The sequence below is a fragment of the Giraffa tippelskirchi genome, chromosome 10, assembly GCF_054371585.1.
Source record: "Giraffa tippelskirchi isolate mGirTip1 chromosome 10, T2T-mGirTip1v1.2.pri, whole genome shotgun sequence".
NCBI classification, from domain to species: Eukaryota; Metazoa; Chordata; class Mammalia; order Artiodactyla; family Giraffidae; genus Giraffa; species Giraffa tippelskirchi.
This window is the reverse complement of record NC_137284.1, coordinates 74,009,745-74,027,535: the sequence shown is the minus strand read 5'-3', so window position 1 is coordinate 74,027,535 and position 17,791 is coordinate 74,009,745. Positions and strand designations below refer to the sequence as shown.

At 37.6% G+C, this 17,791-nt stretch overlaps 1 protein-coding gene across 12 annotated transcripts in view; it reads right to left on the bottom strand.

The window, feature by feature from the left end:
* The window catches only part of HDAC9 (histone deacetylase 9), a 788,642-nt gene that overhangs the window by 565,257 nt on the left and 205,594 nt on the right, over positions 1 to 17,791 (bottom strand). For 5 of the 12 annotated variants that reach the window (XM_081537683.1, XM_081537685.1, XM_081537686.1 and 2 more), the window contains exons 1-2: positions 7,756 to 7,872; positions 7,288 to 7,350 (exon numbers count right to left, since the gene is read on the bottom strand). In XM_081537683.1, the coding sequence (XP_081393809.1) occupies positions 7,288 to 7,309 (22 nt within the window). In that variant the 5' untranslated portion in view covers positions 7,310 to 7,350; positions 7,756 to 7,872. Of the gene's footprint in view, positions 1 to 7,287; positions 7,369 to 7,586; positions 7,873 to 17,791 lie in introns of those variants that run through there. The other 7 variants (XM_081537682.1, XM_081537684.1, XM_081537690.1 and 4 more) reach the window with 3 other exon arrangements.

The following is a 17,791-nucleotide window of genomic DNA, read 5'->3' as shown; positions in this document are numbered from 1 at the left end:
GAAAGGATTTCTATTCTATAATAGTGAAAAAAAAAAGGGTCAGTGTTTAAACGGATGTATATCTTCATGAAAATGAACTAACGCAATTCAACTGAAAGAGAAATTACACAAATTACAAATTCACTTATTTGTATTTTGAGAAATTACAAACTAAAGAAAATTACAAAGAAGAAAATTCCAACCACCAACCAACACTGTAGCAGCAAATACTGTGGAGTCCAGCTAACATCATTCATTCTGCTTACCCTTTCTTCTTTCTTCTGGAAGTCAGAGTATTAGTTGCAGGCTCCACCTTCCCTGGCTCAGTCATGGTCTGAAGGAGCTATCATAGAGGTCTCATTCGTCCTTTCAATCACTTACTAATATATGGGCAGGTGATGTTCTTTTGGTCAGTGAGTTATTAAAGAAAACTTGCTAGAGAACTTCTCAGAAAAACTTCCTTCCTTAAGAAAACATCTAAGGAGGCAAAGTTTTCTCATCTATGTCTCTGGAATTTATTGTGTATGTAGGCAATGCCTGGAATTGCTACAATCAACTTTAGACTACTGGAGGAAAGAGACTTATGATGACACCAACTCTAAAGCCAGCAGTACTAGTAGAACTATGAAGAACCTGACTGATATTGATATGACTGATTACTACGCTATTTTACTAAATGATAAATTATCTTGTCACTGTTACTTCGAATAGGATTTTCTGTTACTTGCAGTGGCAGACTAACCAAGCTTCTATATCTAATACTTACAGTTAATCAGTGTTAGTATTTTTGCATAGCAGCTTCATGTGTGGGTGTGTAAGAAACACTTTAGAAAATATGGGCATTTTATAAAAATTCATACAAGGCAAAAATCATGACAATGAAAACAAAAGTCCTCCTGCCGCCACCATGCACAATTTCTTCCTGATTTTCTTCTATTTATATATGAATTATTCTGGGAGATAGATAGATAAAATAAACTTTTATAAAGTGAGATATCACCAAAGTTATTTTTATTTAAAAAAATAAATTCAAATAAATTTAATAATGAAAAACTGCATTTGAAAAGACAATAAACATACTAAATGTTTCCTTTCTATATGAGGTACTATTTCCAAAAAGATATGTCTAAGATTAAATAAAGTAACTATTTAAGAGAAATCAGTGTTTGGAGTCTCTTTTTATAAACCATGTGTTTCTATTTTAAACAGCAGGGAGTCTGTCCCTGCTCAGAAAGGAGCCAATATTAGTGCTTTCACACATCCCCACATCTCACCTCTCCCCAATGCCTCACATTGATGAGAGCTTTAGGAATATTTTTACATTGCCCTACTTCATAAAATTTGCTTTTTGTCCTACAACCACAGTATCACATTTGTTTAAAAGGATTCAATTTTTGCGCCATTAACCTAACTATGCTTTCTCCTCCTCTTCTGACTGCATTTCACTTTTTGCTTTTGTTTGAAGTTCTTTTTTTTTCCCATTGTGTGGGCTTCCCTGTCAAGCAGTCTGGGTCATGGTTGAGGATGCCTAACTTGTCTACATATTTTCTCTATATTTTAATAACATCTCGCTGGAGTGGAACATTAGGTTGCACTTCTTTTACAGCTTCTGAGCTTTTCCTCTATTATCTTCCGGCATGGAGTGCTGGGTAAGTTTGATAAGCCTTCTTGAGTTTCACACATTCTCTCCCCACCCCCACTCTCTCCCATTGCAGATCTTTGCTTTACTGGCCTGAACCCCTTAAGAATTATTTAGCATTTGAAATTCAATAGCCCAGTTAGGATATGACTCTGTGCTGAGCACTTGCAGCAAATTTTCCTAAAAGATGAGAATTCTTTCAATATGCAGATTTATTTTTTCCCTTGTCAGTGAAATAATCTTTCTTTATTTTTACAAAATGATCTTCTGTTTCAATGTTTTGGAATATCAACTTCAGGGACATAATAACCCTTTTGGTACACTGTCTTTGTCTGTCTTATTACTGACTTCTCTCCAATTGCTTTAATCCATTTTCCTTTTTCAGTCCCTCTGATTGTCTCCAGCCTTTCCTCTTTGTTGGTAAAAATTTTCACTGGTATCTATACTGTTTCCGGCTATTTCTAATGAATATTTTTGTTCTATAATTATCATGCTTTTTTTCTTTATAAATTTGTTTTCCTAGACTTAAAATATCCTTTTTCATCTCATATTATTGGTTTAGCATCTTATCTTTGAGCTTCTGCTTTATGGAATTTATGTTCTTACTAAGGTGCTCTACATGCAGGAATAAATTATTACACAATTTCATGGTCTCAGTGAAGTTGATGCTTTTTTCTTAGTGGGACCTATCAGATTAGTTTTCAGGGAAGAGTGTTTCACTGCAAAAAGCTATGGGTCTTTTTGTTTCCAATTTACAGTGTTGCTCTAAAGTCTTCATTTCTCTGGAGAGGGGAGCATTTGTTCACCTTCCTCCATCTCACCAGTTTCTCTTCCAGAATCCTTTATACTATTCCTCAGTCACAAGAAAAAAACACCACCACCAAAAGCTGAGGATATCCACTCAGTTTGCTTCTCTCCAGTTATGGGAATGTTAGAATTTTCAGGAAGTTGTCAACTTGTCAGTAAAATTCTAAGGAGGAACAGAATTCAGGCCCAACGTCTCTCAGTTCTGATCAAAGATCCCCGCTTCCATTTATCCTTTGACTGCCAGTTTCTGAGGTATGTTGCATTAAGTCAAATCATTTTCTTTGCCCAGTTAATGCTAACTGTTGTGTATGGAGGGTGGGGTGGGTGGGTGGGGGAGACAGTTTATACTATTTTAGGATTACTTCATTATCGATCAGTGGTGAGACATAATATAGAACATTTTCAAATTTCTCACCTCAAAAATCACCTTTTTAAATTCAGAGTTTGGGCTTATTATAGTCTTCTGAGGGATTTTATTGAATTTCCTTACTTAAAGGACATAACAACAATTATGCCACCTGTGTTACCCACAGAAAAATAAATTACTCATTCTTGTCCCCAATCTCAATGGGCCTACTCATAACCAGCTTTTTGATTGCTACCTATCAAATATTTCAATTGATAACAACCTTGTAAGTAAAGATAACCTGAGTTAGAGAACGGCAAAAATAGTAATTATGGGGAATGCCAGAAGTGATTCTTGACATGACAGGGGCATTTCACAGACTTACATTTTCATAATTAGATTCTGCTTTCCAAGTAGACATAAAGGACTACTGAATCTAAAATGTTCATTTTCCCTCAACAATACACACCAAGGAGATAAAAGGATTTTGAAAGGGGGAAGAGACATCTTCCTTAAAAGAAATTCAGAATTTAGATTTCAATGTTTTTCTTTTATACCCTAAAATAAGAATACATAGTGAAAACAGGAGTTTTCCTTATTGTAAATGTGTTTTACAATGATGCTGTACAAACTCTAGGAAATTCTTTCATAATAATCATTCCAATATCATCTGGATGGCTCTGCTGTCCAACATATTAAGCAACAAGCCTGGCAACAGGACAACACCCCGAATTCTGCCAGCCACTGCTGAGTGACCTGAGTCAGTGCTTGTACATGCTTCAGCTTCTGCCACTTATCACTTATATTGGCCCACACAGCCACAAAAGTGGAGACTGACCTGGCAAGATGTGTCACTCATACCGAACTGCAAGATTCAATATTATAAAGCATTTTTACTAAAAAAAAGAAAGAAAGAAACACTAGCAGACTACATTGTAGAACCTAATTCTACCTTAGATGTTTAGCATGGCTGGGTCAAAACTAGGAAAAAATGGAACCATAAAAAGCACTTGTAATTCAATAGTGTATAAAGAGCTCTGAAGTAAAGTCATCTATATTAATGCACAGTATCCAATATAACTAGAAAAAAAAATAGGAACTGTAAAGCAATGACTAACAAGAAAACAGAGCTTTTCAAACAACTCATCTCAAGAAATCTGCTGCTGGGATTTCACTGTTAATTCTGCAACTTCTTTGCCTTTGAATATTACGGAATAAGACATTTCATAGCGTGTGCGCACACACACACACACACACACACACACACACGCTGCTCTGATTAAAAGTCACCATTTGCCCAAGGAGAAAATTTAATTCTTATCAGACCAGGAAAACAAAACCAAACCCTGATTTATAAGGTAACTAAGGAAAATTTATCAAAATAAAAAGTCATTCGCCCATGTGATATACAATCTGTAGCTTATCTGGCTCTTTCAGCGAGATAGATCTTGGTACTGAAGAATCAGAAACCCAAGTTCATTCACTAAAAGTATTAATAAAAAATAGTGAGAACACACGTTAATGACGTGTTACCTTTGACCTTCACAGGAATGCCAAGAGGTAAGCAGGAGGACATCTTTGTTCTTCAATTTAGGAGTAAACCAGTTCCACAACTTAGCAGCAGAGCTCTGGCTGGAACACAGAGCTCTCAGCTCCTAGAATAGTATTCCCTCCACCTTGCACTGCTACAGTGTATCTTTTTCTCTTTCAGATCCAAAGACTCCATCAATTTCTAACCCTTTCAGTCACATCTAGGCCACTGGTCCAAAGAGGAGTTGAACAAGATTTGTAGCTAAATGTAAACAAACACACCCCTAATTTAGCAATTAAAGGGCAAACCCTACCAATATGGGACACCAGCATCACTATCACTTCCCCTTTCCCCTACATCAGTGATAACCAAAGTTTGCTGCATATTCGAATTTTACTCAGGATTTTAAAAACCCCCAGTGTCCAGGCTGTTTCTCATACCATTTAAATAGAAACACTAGAGGCAGACCCCAGACACCAGCATTTTGTAAAATACTCTTGGTGATACCACCTTTGAGAGTCACTGCCCCAGCAGTATACAAGACTAGGGGAATTAAATTTAAGGGCATATAATAATATGCTAATAAAACCAAAAGTTACAGGACCTGGTAGGAAGAACGCAAATGTTTTTATGTTTCAAATTTAAAAACAAATTTGAATCGGTTCTACTGAGATGGATGAAACTGGAGCCCATTATACAGAGTGAAGTAAGCCAGAAAGAAAAACAACAATACAGTATACTAATGCATATATATGGAATTTGAAAGATGGTAACGATAACCCTATATGCGAGACAGAATAAGAGACACAGATGCATAGAACAATTTTATGGACTCTGAGGGAGAAGGTGAGGGTGGGACGTTCTGGGAGAATAGCATTGAAACATGTATATTATCATATGTGAAACAGAACACCATTCCATGTTCGATGCATGAGACAAGGGCTCAGGGCCGGGGCAATGGGATGACCCAGAGGGATGGGATGGGGAGGGAGGTGGGTGGGGGGTCCAGGAAGGGGAACACATGTAAACCCATGGCTGATTCATGTCAATGTATGGCAAAAAATATTACAATATTGTAAAGTAATTAGCCCCCAACTAAAATAAATAAATTTATAAAAAAACAAAACAAAACAAATAGAACTTGGAGTTTCCTTATTTATACCAGACAGGTTTGGAAGTGGATGTCAATTGACATCACGTTTCACTTATTGATGCTTACATGTTTCTTCCTGTAAAACTGACAACAGCACAGACAGTCTCAAGTGGGTCCCTGCTTGAAAATACTGTTGCTTTGTATTTAAAAAAAACATGAAATGTCAGGAAAATGACAATCTCAACTGAAATTGGAGTAAATTTGTGTATAATGAGCAGATACTGAGAAAAAGTGAAGCTTGCAAACACCTGTAGCAAGGTTCAGTGCTAGCAGACAGTCTCCGCTTAAAAGGCACAGCTTGTTTTCTACCATATGAAAGAAACAGTAAACTTGTAACACAGAGATAAGGACTAAAAGGACAAAGTGTACTACTGAACAGACATCTAAAATAGTAATTTAAATAGAGTTGGTAGATATTTACAAATAAAATGCCAAGTGACCAGTTCCATCAGAGACATACAGGCTGACCCCTCCTCAAGCTTCTATCAGCTTTGCAGCCACAAAGGTAATAAACTATACTGAAATTCTGGTATGTTTGCTTTCAATAAGCAGGTACTACGAATTAACGTAAGTCCTGTCACTTATGTGTGAACATACCAAAATATCCCAAATTGATATTTTACTCTGATTCCATGAAAAACTGGCGTGAACAGAAGGATCCTAAAATCATTCCAAATAACCGAGCTTCAAAGAAAACTTGCTTCAAACACAGATTCAGAGATGAGAAGGCATTCAATGCTAGAACAGATATCAGGCCAACCTGTGGAATCTTTCTTTCTCATCCAGTTCTACCAAGTCAACGTTGCTTTATGCCACATTCTTAATATGGAAATCTAGGTGGTGATCTATAATTATGATTAAGCCCACACAGAAACACAGAAGATGTGAGGAAGAACTTAAGCCAATTTAGACTGAAGCATTCGGAAGAGAACCAAGACAAAAAGTCCCTCAAGCTTTAAGAACTAGCTGTAGGGGATAAATATGAAAAGCAACAATTACAAGTACCCAAGTATCGTGCTATTGCCTAGAGAGTCTGCGCTTTTAACAAACAAGAAACTGATAAAGCTGACAAGCTTCATCTCCCATCAGCTCAGCTTCTTGAAGGCACAAGCACATACAACAGAGAAACTAAAAATCAGAGTCTGTTTCTGTTATTCTTTAAAATGTTGCACCTGCATATAACACCTTTATATGTGTGTTATGCCATTGCATCTGCCTGACAATGCTAGACTTCCCCAAAGCTTTGAAGACGATTAAAATAACCATCTGCTAATAATAATTTTATTTCATCCTTAAGAAGTTTCATTTTGGGCTGAGGGGGGAAAAAAAGCCAAATTAAAACTACCTTCACAGCTCGTGTAGCAAACACATTTCAAAAGGTAGGTCTATAAATAGATGTGATTCTGTAGACACACTGTAAATATAAAATCATCTGGCTAGAGACGGCTACAAGGGAAACTGCAGCCCTAATATGAACTTACCTGATTTTTAAAGTCCCACTAGAACACACATACAGTCAGAACACATCTCTGTCTAGTTGCACAGTCAGTCAGTTGCAAAACACCCCCAACTACATTTTACTTATCTCAGTCCCATCCTTCATCAGAGCTTGGCGATTTCATTCAGAAGCAGCCTGTCCCTGAGCACACTGAATATGCACGGAAACAGCAATGGAAGGGATCTAAGTTAAACCTTCCAGATGCACCAAGAAAATAGCAACATCAACACCAAAAAGCAGCAAATCCTTAAGAGAAGCGCTTCCCTGAGGTGCATTTCCCAAGTCAGCCCCCTTTTCACACAGAAAACGTCTCAGTGATGAAGAAAGATCTTACCTGAGCTGATCATACTGTGCATTCTCTGCTGAGCCAAGAGCTGCTCTCGTCCAGCCACCCCATCTGAAGAAAAACACGAGTCAGTCTCGTAAATTGTCTGCAGCATATTCCAATCACTCTTACTTTAGCTACATGAAAGATTCATCGCTGCTCAGTGCACGGGCCCCAGGAGCTACCCTGGCTGGTCCTCCCTCCTCCCCAAGGAAAAACGGCAGAGGATCAACTTCAACAATGATTTCCTTTCTGTTCAGAGGGACACGCACTTTTCAGAAGACCTGGACACTTTTCCTGTTACCAACCTGTGTATAAAGCAGAAAGGACCGAGTGGATGCTAGGGCTCTCTGGAGTTCAGGCTATCCCGGAAACTAAAAGCAGGTGGGAACTAGGAGTGTGCTTCAGGGTTATTGCTTTGTAAGAGTAAGTAGAAAAATATTAACTCTACCCACGAGAAAAAGAAACCAATTAAACCTGGCTTATAGTTCCTCAGGCTGCTAGAGTTTCCTTGTAGGAACCGTCAGTCAGTCCTGCCAGTGGCTTCAGCCGGTGCCCTTCTGCTATCTGTGTGTGTGTCTCTTCCTCCTCTCTGGTCTCTCTCAGCTCAAGTTGGCTAAAGCTAGTGATAATCCATTTGCATATGAATCAACAACAGCATGGCCCACAGGCACAGAAATAGAACAATGGTCGGCCTGAGCCAAAAATAGGTCAAGCATGGCTGAGTGATTGGAGCCTGCATTAATGCATTTAAAAATACCCCAGCAAACCCAGCTGTCCAGCCTCTATCTTTCAAACCATAATTCTCTATTGCAGGGCCTTAAAAGCCATTAACTCTTTCCTCCCTCCAAGCTTGCTTTACACACTGTTTCCATACTGGCAATTTGCATCCAAAGAAAGGAGGGGGGGGGGGGGAGTCAAGAATCATAATTCTAAGAGGGCAAATGCACATACATTTCATTTCATTTTATTTTTGTAGTATGTGTTTTTGGAAAAGAGAGGAGAGAAGTGCAGAGCTCTGTATTGGTTCTAAAATAATACTGGAAGCTTTTGCTCATAATGTGGTTTCTGCCTCACCCACGCACAGCAATCCTGGTGTTCTATTTTTGTTGCCTGTTTCTCTGGCTACACTGCAGTTGGCTGTAGCACTAGAAGCTTTTCTGCCTTCTAGTTTCAAGACTGACAGGAGATTTAGTAGAGGTAATTTCAGAAAACAAGCACACCCTAGAAAAAAATGTTTATAAAGGACTAGCTTGATTTTTTTACTTGCTATTTAATGTAAGGCACACAAATCTTCACAAGTCTTCACAAATCTTAATGCAATCTTAGTACCACTTATCTATTATATCCTATTCAGTCTCTATTATATCTAATTTTTTTAAAATGTGTATATATCTGAGTATATACGTGTGTGTGTATATTCACACACAACTTAGACCTAAAAATGCTCCATTTCAGCCTTTCAGGCTAAATTCAATTCACCTGCAAAAGGAAAGGAGAAGGCAATGGCACCCCACTCCGGTACTCTTGCCTGGAAAATCCCATGGGTGGAGGAGCCTGGTAGGCTGCAGACCCATGGGGTCGCTAGGAGTCAGACATGACTGAGCGACTTCACTTTCACTTTTCCCTTTCATGCACTGGAGAAGGAAATGGCAACCCACTCCAGTATTCTTGCCTGGAGAATCCCAGGGACGGCGGAGCCTGGTGGGCTGCCGTCTATGGGGTCACACAGAGTCGGACACGACTGAAGCGACTTAGCAGCAGCAGCAGCAGCAGCAAAAGGAAAAGAACATGTTGGTACTTCTCTTATGTTGGTACTTTTCTTATGGATGGTGCAGAACTACTGCATGTAAGCACCTGTGGTTCAATAAATATATGCAGTCAGTCCCCAGCTCTGAATGTTCAGCATTTATCTCTACACTGATTGCCTGAAATACAGACCTCACTTTTCTATAGAAATAGTATTTATAATAGTTAACATATTCCCAGACCAACACATATTGTGGAACTCACCTGTAAGGTAAATGAGCTACAGAATTTAGTACTAAAAATTCTATAGTTTCTGGTGTATCCTTACAACATCTTTTCTATATGAGGAATAAATTCTACATCATAAATTGGCTTGCTAGCTTCCAGCAAATTCCAAGGGCAAATCCCAAAGTGAAAATCCAATGGTCTGGGAGATAGTCTCCTTTTTCTAAACTAGATCAGCAAGAAAAATAAAATTCCTAAGGCACTGGTAGCAGCACAGAAAGAAAGGGAAACATCAGAGTGTTTCAAGGTTCCCAGGACAATCAGAAGAAGGAGGAATGTTCGTCAACCAGAGAGTGAGGCAGAAGGAAAAGAACAAGGAGACAGAGTTTTGGTGAAAAGGAGGAAGCATGTTAGGTCAATAGGCAGGTTAAATAGGCACTGTTAAAAAATGGCACTAAATTTTCCTTCTCTTGTATATTTACTTCTACTTATTGCACAATTCCCAGGTGGCGACAGTGGTAAAGAACCCACCTGCCAGTGCAGGAGACCTAAGAGACCTGGGTTTGATCTCTGGGTCATGAAGATCCCCTGGAGGAGAGCATGGCTACACACTCCAATATTCTTGCCTGGAGAATCCCATAGACAGAGGAAACTGGTGGGCTACAGTTCATGGGGTCGCAAAGAGTCGGACACGGCTGAAGTGACTTAGCATGCACACATTGCACAATTATATTTGAACAGATAAATTACAAGATTTTTTAAAGAGTTATTCCAAATTACATTTGACTTAAGCAAAACAAGAAAACCTTATGCTCCTGTCAATGGGAAAAACTATTTAATTTCACCTGTTGTTATAAGTAAACCTTCACTCTATTAAGAAATTGGTGTTTAAAATTCCATAAATGGAAATTCTGTGGATCTGGCAACTTAGAGATTATGTAACCAATCGCAACATTTTAGACCTGGGAGGACATCTATAATGATGTCCAAACTCTCTGTCCCCTAAGGATGACAGGGTACCTGTGAGCTGACTCATAGTGTTCTCCAGAAGAGGTTCTTCCCTGAACCAGGGCAGCCTAATTTTCATCTGCTTATTTTGAATAATGATTTCTTTTGGATAATGACTTCTTGTGTTAAAACAAAAATTAAGGAAAAAAGTAGGGTGATAGATGGTAACTAGACTTATCATCACTATCATTTTGTAATGTATGGAAGTATCTCAAATCATTATGCTGTGCACCAGGAACTAACACAGTGTTGTAGGTCAATCATACTTTGAAGACAAACTCATTTAAAAAAAAAACAGAAAACCAGATTTGTGATTACCAGAGTAGAGGGGTAAGAGGAAAGGAACTGGATGAAGGTGGTCAAAGGTACGAACTTCTAGTTATAAGATAAAGAATATGGATGTAATGTACAACATAATCATTATATTACATAATACATAATTAGTTAATATATGATTAATATAATTAACACTGTTGTCTATTATAAAAAACGTTGTAAAGAGAGTAAATTCCAAGAGTTCTCATCACAAGAAAAAAATGTTTTTCTTTTCACTTTATCTTGTATCTATAGTAGATGATGTATCAGATGAATACTCACTAAACTTCTTGTGGTAATCATTAATGCTGTATGTAAGTCAAGACACTATGCCCTACACCTTAAACATACAGCACTGTATGTCAATTATATCTTAGTAAAACTGGAAGGAAAAAAAAATAATTGATCTAGAACGAATGGTCTGCCTAATTTACACATGAAGAAAGTAAACTTTTTAGGGTTATGAAGGATGCAAAAAGCATTCATTAATGGAGTTATGACAAAAGAGACTTGCTTAGTTTCTAACAGGTAGTCTAGCCTAGCAGGACCAGAATTCATGTTCTCAAGCCTACCATTTCATCCCTTATAATGCAAATAAGTATCTGAGACATTCAGAATAAACTTTGATATTATCTACTTATGAAAAATAGAATCATTCAATTGTCTCAGAGTGATTTTAAGCAGAATATATAAACCTAGTGATAAACATATAAGAGAGATGACAAAAATTCTAGTACAGGGACTTCCCTGGAAGCCCAGTGGTTAAGACTCCACACTCCCAACGTAGAGGACCTGGGTTTAACCCTTGGTCAGGGAACTAGATCCCACATGCCTCAACAAAGACCTGGTGCAGCAAAATAAATAAATAAAAATATATATTTTTTAAAAACACAACCTTTCTCTTTAAAAAAAAAATCCTAGTACAAAATTTCCCTGACTAAAGTTGTGGTTACTTCCCAATAAACCCCTACATGAAAAATATCATTAAGTCAAAATGTGTTTAACGTACACTTAACCCACCAAACATCATAGTTTATCCTGCTGCTGCTACTGCTGCTAAGTCGCTTCAGTCGTGTCCAACTCTGTGCAACCCCATAGACGGCAGCCTACTAGGCTCCCCCGTCGCTGGGATTCTCCAGGCAAGAACACTGGAGTGGGTTGCCATTTCCTTCTCCAATGCATGAAAGTGAAAAGTGAAAGTGAAGTCGCTCAGTCGTGTCTGACTATTAGCGACCCCATGGACTAAAGCCTACCAGGCTCCTCTGTCCATGGGATTTTCCAGGCAAGAGTACTGGAATGGGTTGCCATTACATAGCTTATTCTGCTGCTGCTGCTGCTGCTGCTGCTGCTAAGTCGCTTCAGTCGTGTCCGACCCTGTGCGACCCTATAGACGGCAGTCCACCAGACTCCGCCGTCCCTAGGATTCTCCAGGCAAGAATACTGGAGTGGGTTGCCATTTCCTTCTCCTAGCTTATCCTAGCCTACTTGAAACAGGCTCAGAACACTTAGGGAAATCTACAGTTGGACAAAAGCATCTAATACAAAGCGTATTTTACATGGAGTATTGAATATCTTGTGTAATTGACTGAATACTGTGCTGAAAGTGAAAACTAAATGTTTTTAAGCATATTGGTTATTTACCCAGCGGTCACTGTGGCTGACTAGGAACTGGGGCTCACGGCTGCTGCCCAGCATCTTCAGAAAATATCAAAAGGCTTATCACTAGCACAGAAAAGATCAAAACCCGAACTATGTTTTCTACTAAATGCTTATCTTTTTCATACCGTAGTAAAGTTTAAAATTGGTAAATGGAACTGAAACCATGCATAGTGATTAGTCAAATCTATTTCACCTGCCTGGACTAATCAAGGTGGTTTTAATATTTGCATGTCCTCCAAGAGCACATGGCCTAAACAGTAAGATGTGTGCCCAAGAAGTTTTCCAAAAACCTGGAGTCAGCTGCATATAATTTGAGCTGAGTTGGTTAAGACTGGGTAGGACCACGGACTCTTCAAATGGGCATGCCCAGTGCCCACAAAGTGACCTTTTGAACGTGTAGGAGCCTGTAGCTTAGTGGCACCTGGAGATAATTATTGCACCTTTTCCAGTCACCTTTCCCCAGGCTTCTCAAGCTCCCCACGCCTCAGATGCCCCTGCTTTTCTTATTCTTTTTCCCATAAATACCCCTAACCCTTGGTCTGTGAGATTTGTTCTTCAGTCTTCTCACCAGGGTGCCTTTCCAGTAAGTCCTCTCTCTGCTGAAAATCTCCAGGGGGTTCAGCGTTTTGGCTTGCTGTGTGTCAGCAGGATGAACCTGGTTCAGTAACTGAACCACTGACATTGGGGACCATCTGTATTGACATAATATAAATCTCTTGTCGTTTTACATTTACATTATTCCCTCAAACTACAATTTACAAAAATATTCACCAAGCTTTTATAATCATACAAAATAAAATAAAGTGAAACTCAAAAGAGTAATGATCCATTCTCAGAGGTCCCCAGATAGGGCAATCCACATAGAATGGTACAAATAATGGATCTTCTTCACTCTGATCAAGTTATATAATTTCAGGTTTATTTATATTTCATCCATGCATTCTTTCAGCATGTTTTGTCATTAGCAGACTTGTCTTTCAACTCTTGATAGTGAAAACTTAGTTTAGAGCAAAAAGACACAGGACACTTATATAAAATAGATACCATTTGTTTCTGGGGGAAAAACAGCATCATTAAAATCACTACCAAGTATATTGATTACCTCTATTATCTAAGAAATTAAATATCATGAATGTTGAAGTAATTCTTCTCACACCATCTCAATAAAGTCAGTAAAGAAATGTGACTAAGTTCCCATCTGGGTATTTGCAAAACCAATTTTACTGACTAGGAAAAAAAGATACTAAATTTCATATTATAAGAACTATAACAAGTTAATGTAAATGTAAGGCTAGAATAGATGGGTAGTTTTAAAATTTTAATATAATAAATTTTAATTCGATTTAATAAACATTTTGGAAGCTGATCTAAATATTACATTTACTTAATGAGTAAAAAAGAATAGGGCAAAATATTTAAAATAGGCATTGAATCCTAAGGGAAACTGTCATTCAAAGTACTTATGATAATTCCATTTCTTTTTAAGGATATATAGGCAAGATGAAAAAAAAATTAATTAAACATTTAAATTCAATTTTACTTAAAATTTTAAATTATAGCTTAAAAAATCTATATGGCATCAACATATTTCCACAAATAAAATGATTACAGAAAACTCCACTGGAAAAAAAGCGAAGAAGGTGCTATAACCTGATCTATTCTTCCACCATAATACATCCTTTGTTCATCTATAATCAAGCATAGACTTTTCATGTACTACCAAATCTTATGGTTCTAGAATCTAGATGCAGTAAGATTTAAAACTCATTTGCCTGAAATACTAAATAGTGCTTTACAAGAAGCTACAAACTACTCACCCAGAGCTTTAACTCCTCTATGTACTCTTACTCACTCATCTTGCTGCTTCTCCCATCCTCACATTTCTCAAAGTATTGCCACAGTGATGAAGTTACACATACTTACCTGCAGGGAACTGACTTGATTCCTTGACCCCAGAGGAACAGCAAGGAGAGGGAGAGTACAATGTACTAATTTTTATTTTGAACTAAGTAGCTTATTTTTCTGAAATTTCTGTCTCTTGGAAAAACATGAAAAATTCTTCTTAAATTTGTTGCTGTTGTTTAGTCACTAAGTCATGTCTGACTCTTTTGCAACCCTATGGACTGTAGCCTGCCAGGCTCCTCTGTCCGTGGGATTTTCCAGGCAAGAATACTGGCGTGGTTGCCATTTCCTGTTCCCGGAGATCTTCCTGACCTAGGGATCGAATTCATGTCTTCTGCAGTGGCAGGCAGCTCCTTTACACTGAGCCACCAGGGAAGCCCTCTTACTAAATAGTGGATAATCAATTTACAGGTCATTCCTCTGTACTATAACAACCTAATTGATTACCAGATGCTCTTCAGATAAGGAAAATTCCCTGGATGCAAAGGGTCTGCAAAAACACATGAGCAGTGAAATTCCAGGGAGACTGTTTCAAATGAAAACAAAACAACTTCCATAAAAACCCTAGAATTGTTGGCTTTGCTTTGACTGAAAATCATTTCTTCTCTAACTCTTCCCTTCAAACTGGATGGATTGATCCATGATTTATTCTATTTTTAGGGGATTATAGAACATCAGGATCATCCAGGAACTTGTTAGAAATACAATTTATTGGGTCAGAACTATTAAATGAAAATCTCTGGGAGAAATCTGAATTATAAAAGCCCTTCCAGAGATTCTGATGCACAATGAAGTTTGAGAACTAGTAGATAAGATCATCCTTTCCAAAGCAACGATTAGATGGCTAAAGATGTAAATAAATTATCTATTTTGGGTCTAATTTCAAATCAAGCATTATTATTATAGTATAGTTTTCAAAATGAAAATAAACTTGGTAATAGACTGAAGAAGACCATTTAATACTGATTTTGTATTTCAAATTGTATATCCTTGGCAAACTTATACTATGTTTACCAAACTATGTATATACAAGGTATTTAAAACACTAGAAACTTTTAGTAGAAATCTTAGTTGCAAGACAAAAATGCTATTGTTGGTTATAGGGCTATGAAAATAAAAATTGGGGGAGAATTCCAATTAAGTAAAATCAATATTCTAAACTTTGCTATTTGGTACACTTCAAATTTTTAATTTTATATTATACTACAAAGTGTGTTTCATTCTTATGTAGCAGTACCTTTAATATTTATCATCTTGGAAATAGATGTGATTCTGATTGCCAAAAATTAATAGTCATAATTATGATCTGGATAAATACTATAGTTGAAAGCTATGTGCTTAGTTGCTCAGTTGTGTCCAACTCTTTGCGACCCCATGGACTGCAGCACACCAGGCTTGCCAGTCCATCACCATCTCTGGAGCTTTCTCAAACTCATGTCCCTTGAGTTGGCAATGCCATCCAACCATCTCGTCCTCTGTTGCCCCCTTCTCCTGTCTTCAATCTTTCTCAGCATCAGGGTCTCTTCCAGTGAGTTAGTTCTTCCCATCAGTTGGCCAAAGTATTGGAGCTTCAGCTTCAGCATCAGTCCTTCCAATGAATATTTAGAATTGATTTCCTTTAGGATTGATTTGTTTTATCTTCTTACAGTCCAAGGGACTCTCAACAGTCTTCTCCAGCACCACAGTTCGAAAGCATAAATTTTTCGGTGCTCAGCCTTCTTTATGGTCCAACTCTCATATCCATACATGACTACTGGAAAAACCAAATAGCTTTGACTAGACGGATCTTTCTTGGCAAAGTAATGTCTCTGCTTTTTAATACTCTGTCTAGGCTTGTCATAGCTTTTCTTCCAAGGAGCAAGCGCCTTTTAATTTCATGGCTGCAGTCACCATCTGCAGTGATTTTGGAGCCCAAGAAAACAAAGTCTGTCACTGTTTCCACTGTTTTTCCATCTGCCATGAAGTGATGGGACCAGATGTTACTATATTTGTTTAGTTTTTCTATTATTTCTTATTTTGCTATTATTCTTTTGTGGAGACTTTAGGGTTTTCTATGTAGAGTATCATGTTACCTGCAAATAGTGACTGTTTAACTTCTTCCCTTCCAATTTGGATGACTTTCTTTTCTTGTCTGATGGCTACATCTGGGAATTCCAATACTGCATTTAAGTTGAAGTAGTAAAGGGGGGATCCCTGTCTTGTTCCTAATTTTACAGTAAAAGCTTTCAATTTTTCACTGTAGAGTATGATGCTATCTGTGGGTTTTCCATAATATCCTTTATTATGTTGAGATATGTTCTCTCTATAGCAATTAGAATGAAAATTTTTATCATTAATGGATGTTGAATTTTGTCAAATGCTTTTTCTGTGTTTATTGAGATGAGCATGTGATTTATGCCCTTCCTTTTGTTAATATGGTGTATCACACTGATTGGTTTGCAAATATTAAACCATCCTTGTGTCTCTGGGCTAAATCCAACTTGATCATACTATACTTTGATAAAAAGGTATAGGGCTGTTTTTATGTATTGTTAGATTCAGTTTGATAATATTTGTTGAGGACATTTGCATCTATATTCATCAAATATATTTTCCTATAATTATGTTTAGAGGTGTCTTTGGTTTTGATATCAGATTCTAGTGGTCTTATAGAATTAAATTGGGAATGTTTTGTCTTCTTCAATTTTTTGACATAGTTTGAGAAGGAACAATATTAGATCATCTTTATATGTTTGTTAGAATTCACCTGTGAAGCTGTCCAATCCTAGAGTTTTGTCTGTTTGGAGTTTAAGTTACAAATTCACTTTCACTACCAGTGATCAGTCTGTTCTAATTGTCTGATTCTTCCTGATTCCTTTATTGATCTCCTCAACTACTCTGATAGACAGTGACCTATCCCTTTAGTATTACTCTTTGTTTCCCTTTAAATATGGCTTTTACAGACAGCATATTTCTGGATTTTTTCCCACTCACCTCATAAAAAAGTCTCGTATTTGCTAAGTTCATGGAAGGGAGATAGTGGCTCTGCTGGTTCACCATTTATCAAGAGTAAAAAAGCAGTATATCCATTTCACCCTTCAGAACTCTATCCAAAGCTCATCTCCCCAGAAAAGCCTTCCCTGACCTGAACTGCTGTGAATGAAAGGAACTAACTACAAACAAAGCTAGTGGAAGTGAGTTATTTCTAAAAGATTATGCTGTTAAAGTGCTGTGCTCAATATACTAGCAAATTTGGAAAACTCGGTAGTGGCCACAGGACTGGAAAAGGTCAGTTTTCATTCCAATCCCAAACAAAGGCAATGCCAAAGAATGTTCAAACTATTGCACAATTGCACTCATCTCACACACTAGCGAAGTAATGCTCAAAATTCTCTAAGTGAGGCTTTAACAGGAGGTGAACTGAGAACTTTCAGATCTGGATTTAGAAAAGGCAGAGGAACCAGAGACAAATTGCCAACATCCGCTGGATCATTGCAAAAGCAAGGCTGTTCCAAAAAAAATCTACTTCTGCTTTATTGACTACACCAAAGCCTTTGACCGTGTGGATCACAACAAACTGTGGAAAATTCTTCAAGTGATGGGAATACCAGACCACCTTACTTGCCTTCTAAGAAATCTGTATGCAGGTCAAGAAGCAACAGTTAGAATCGCAGAT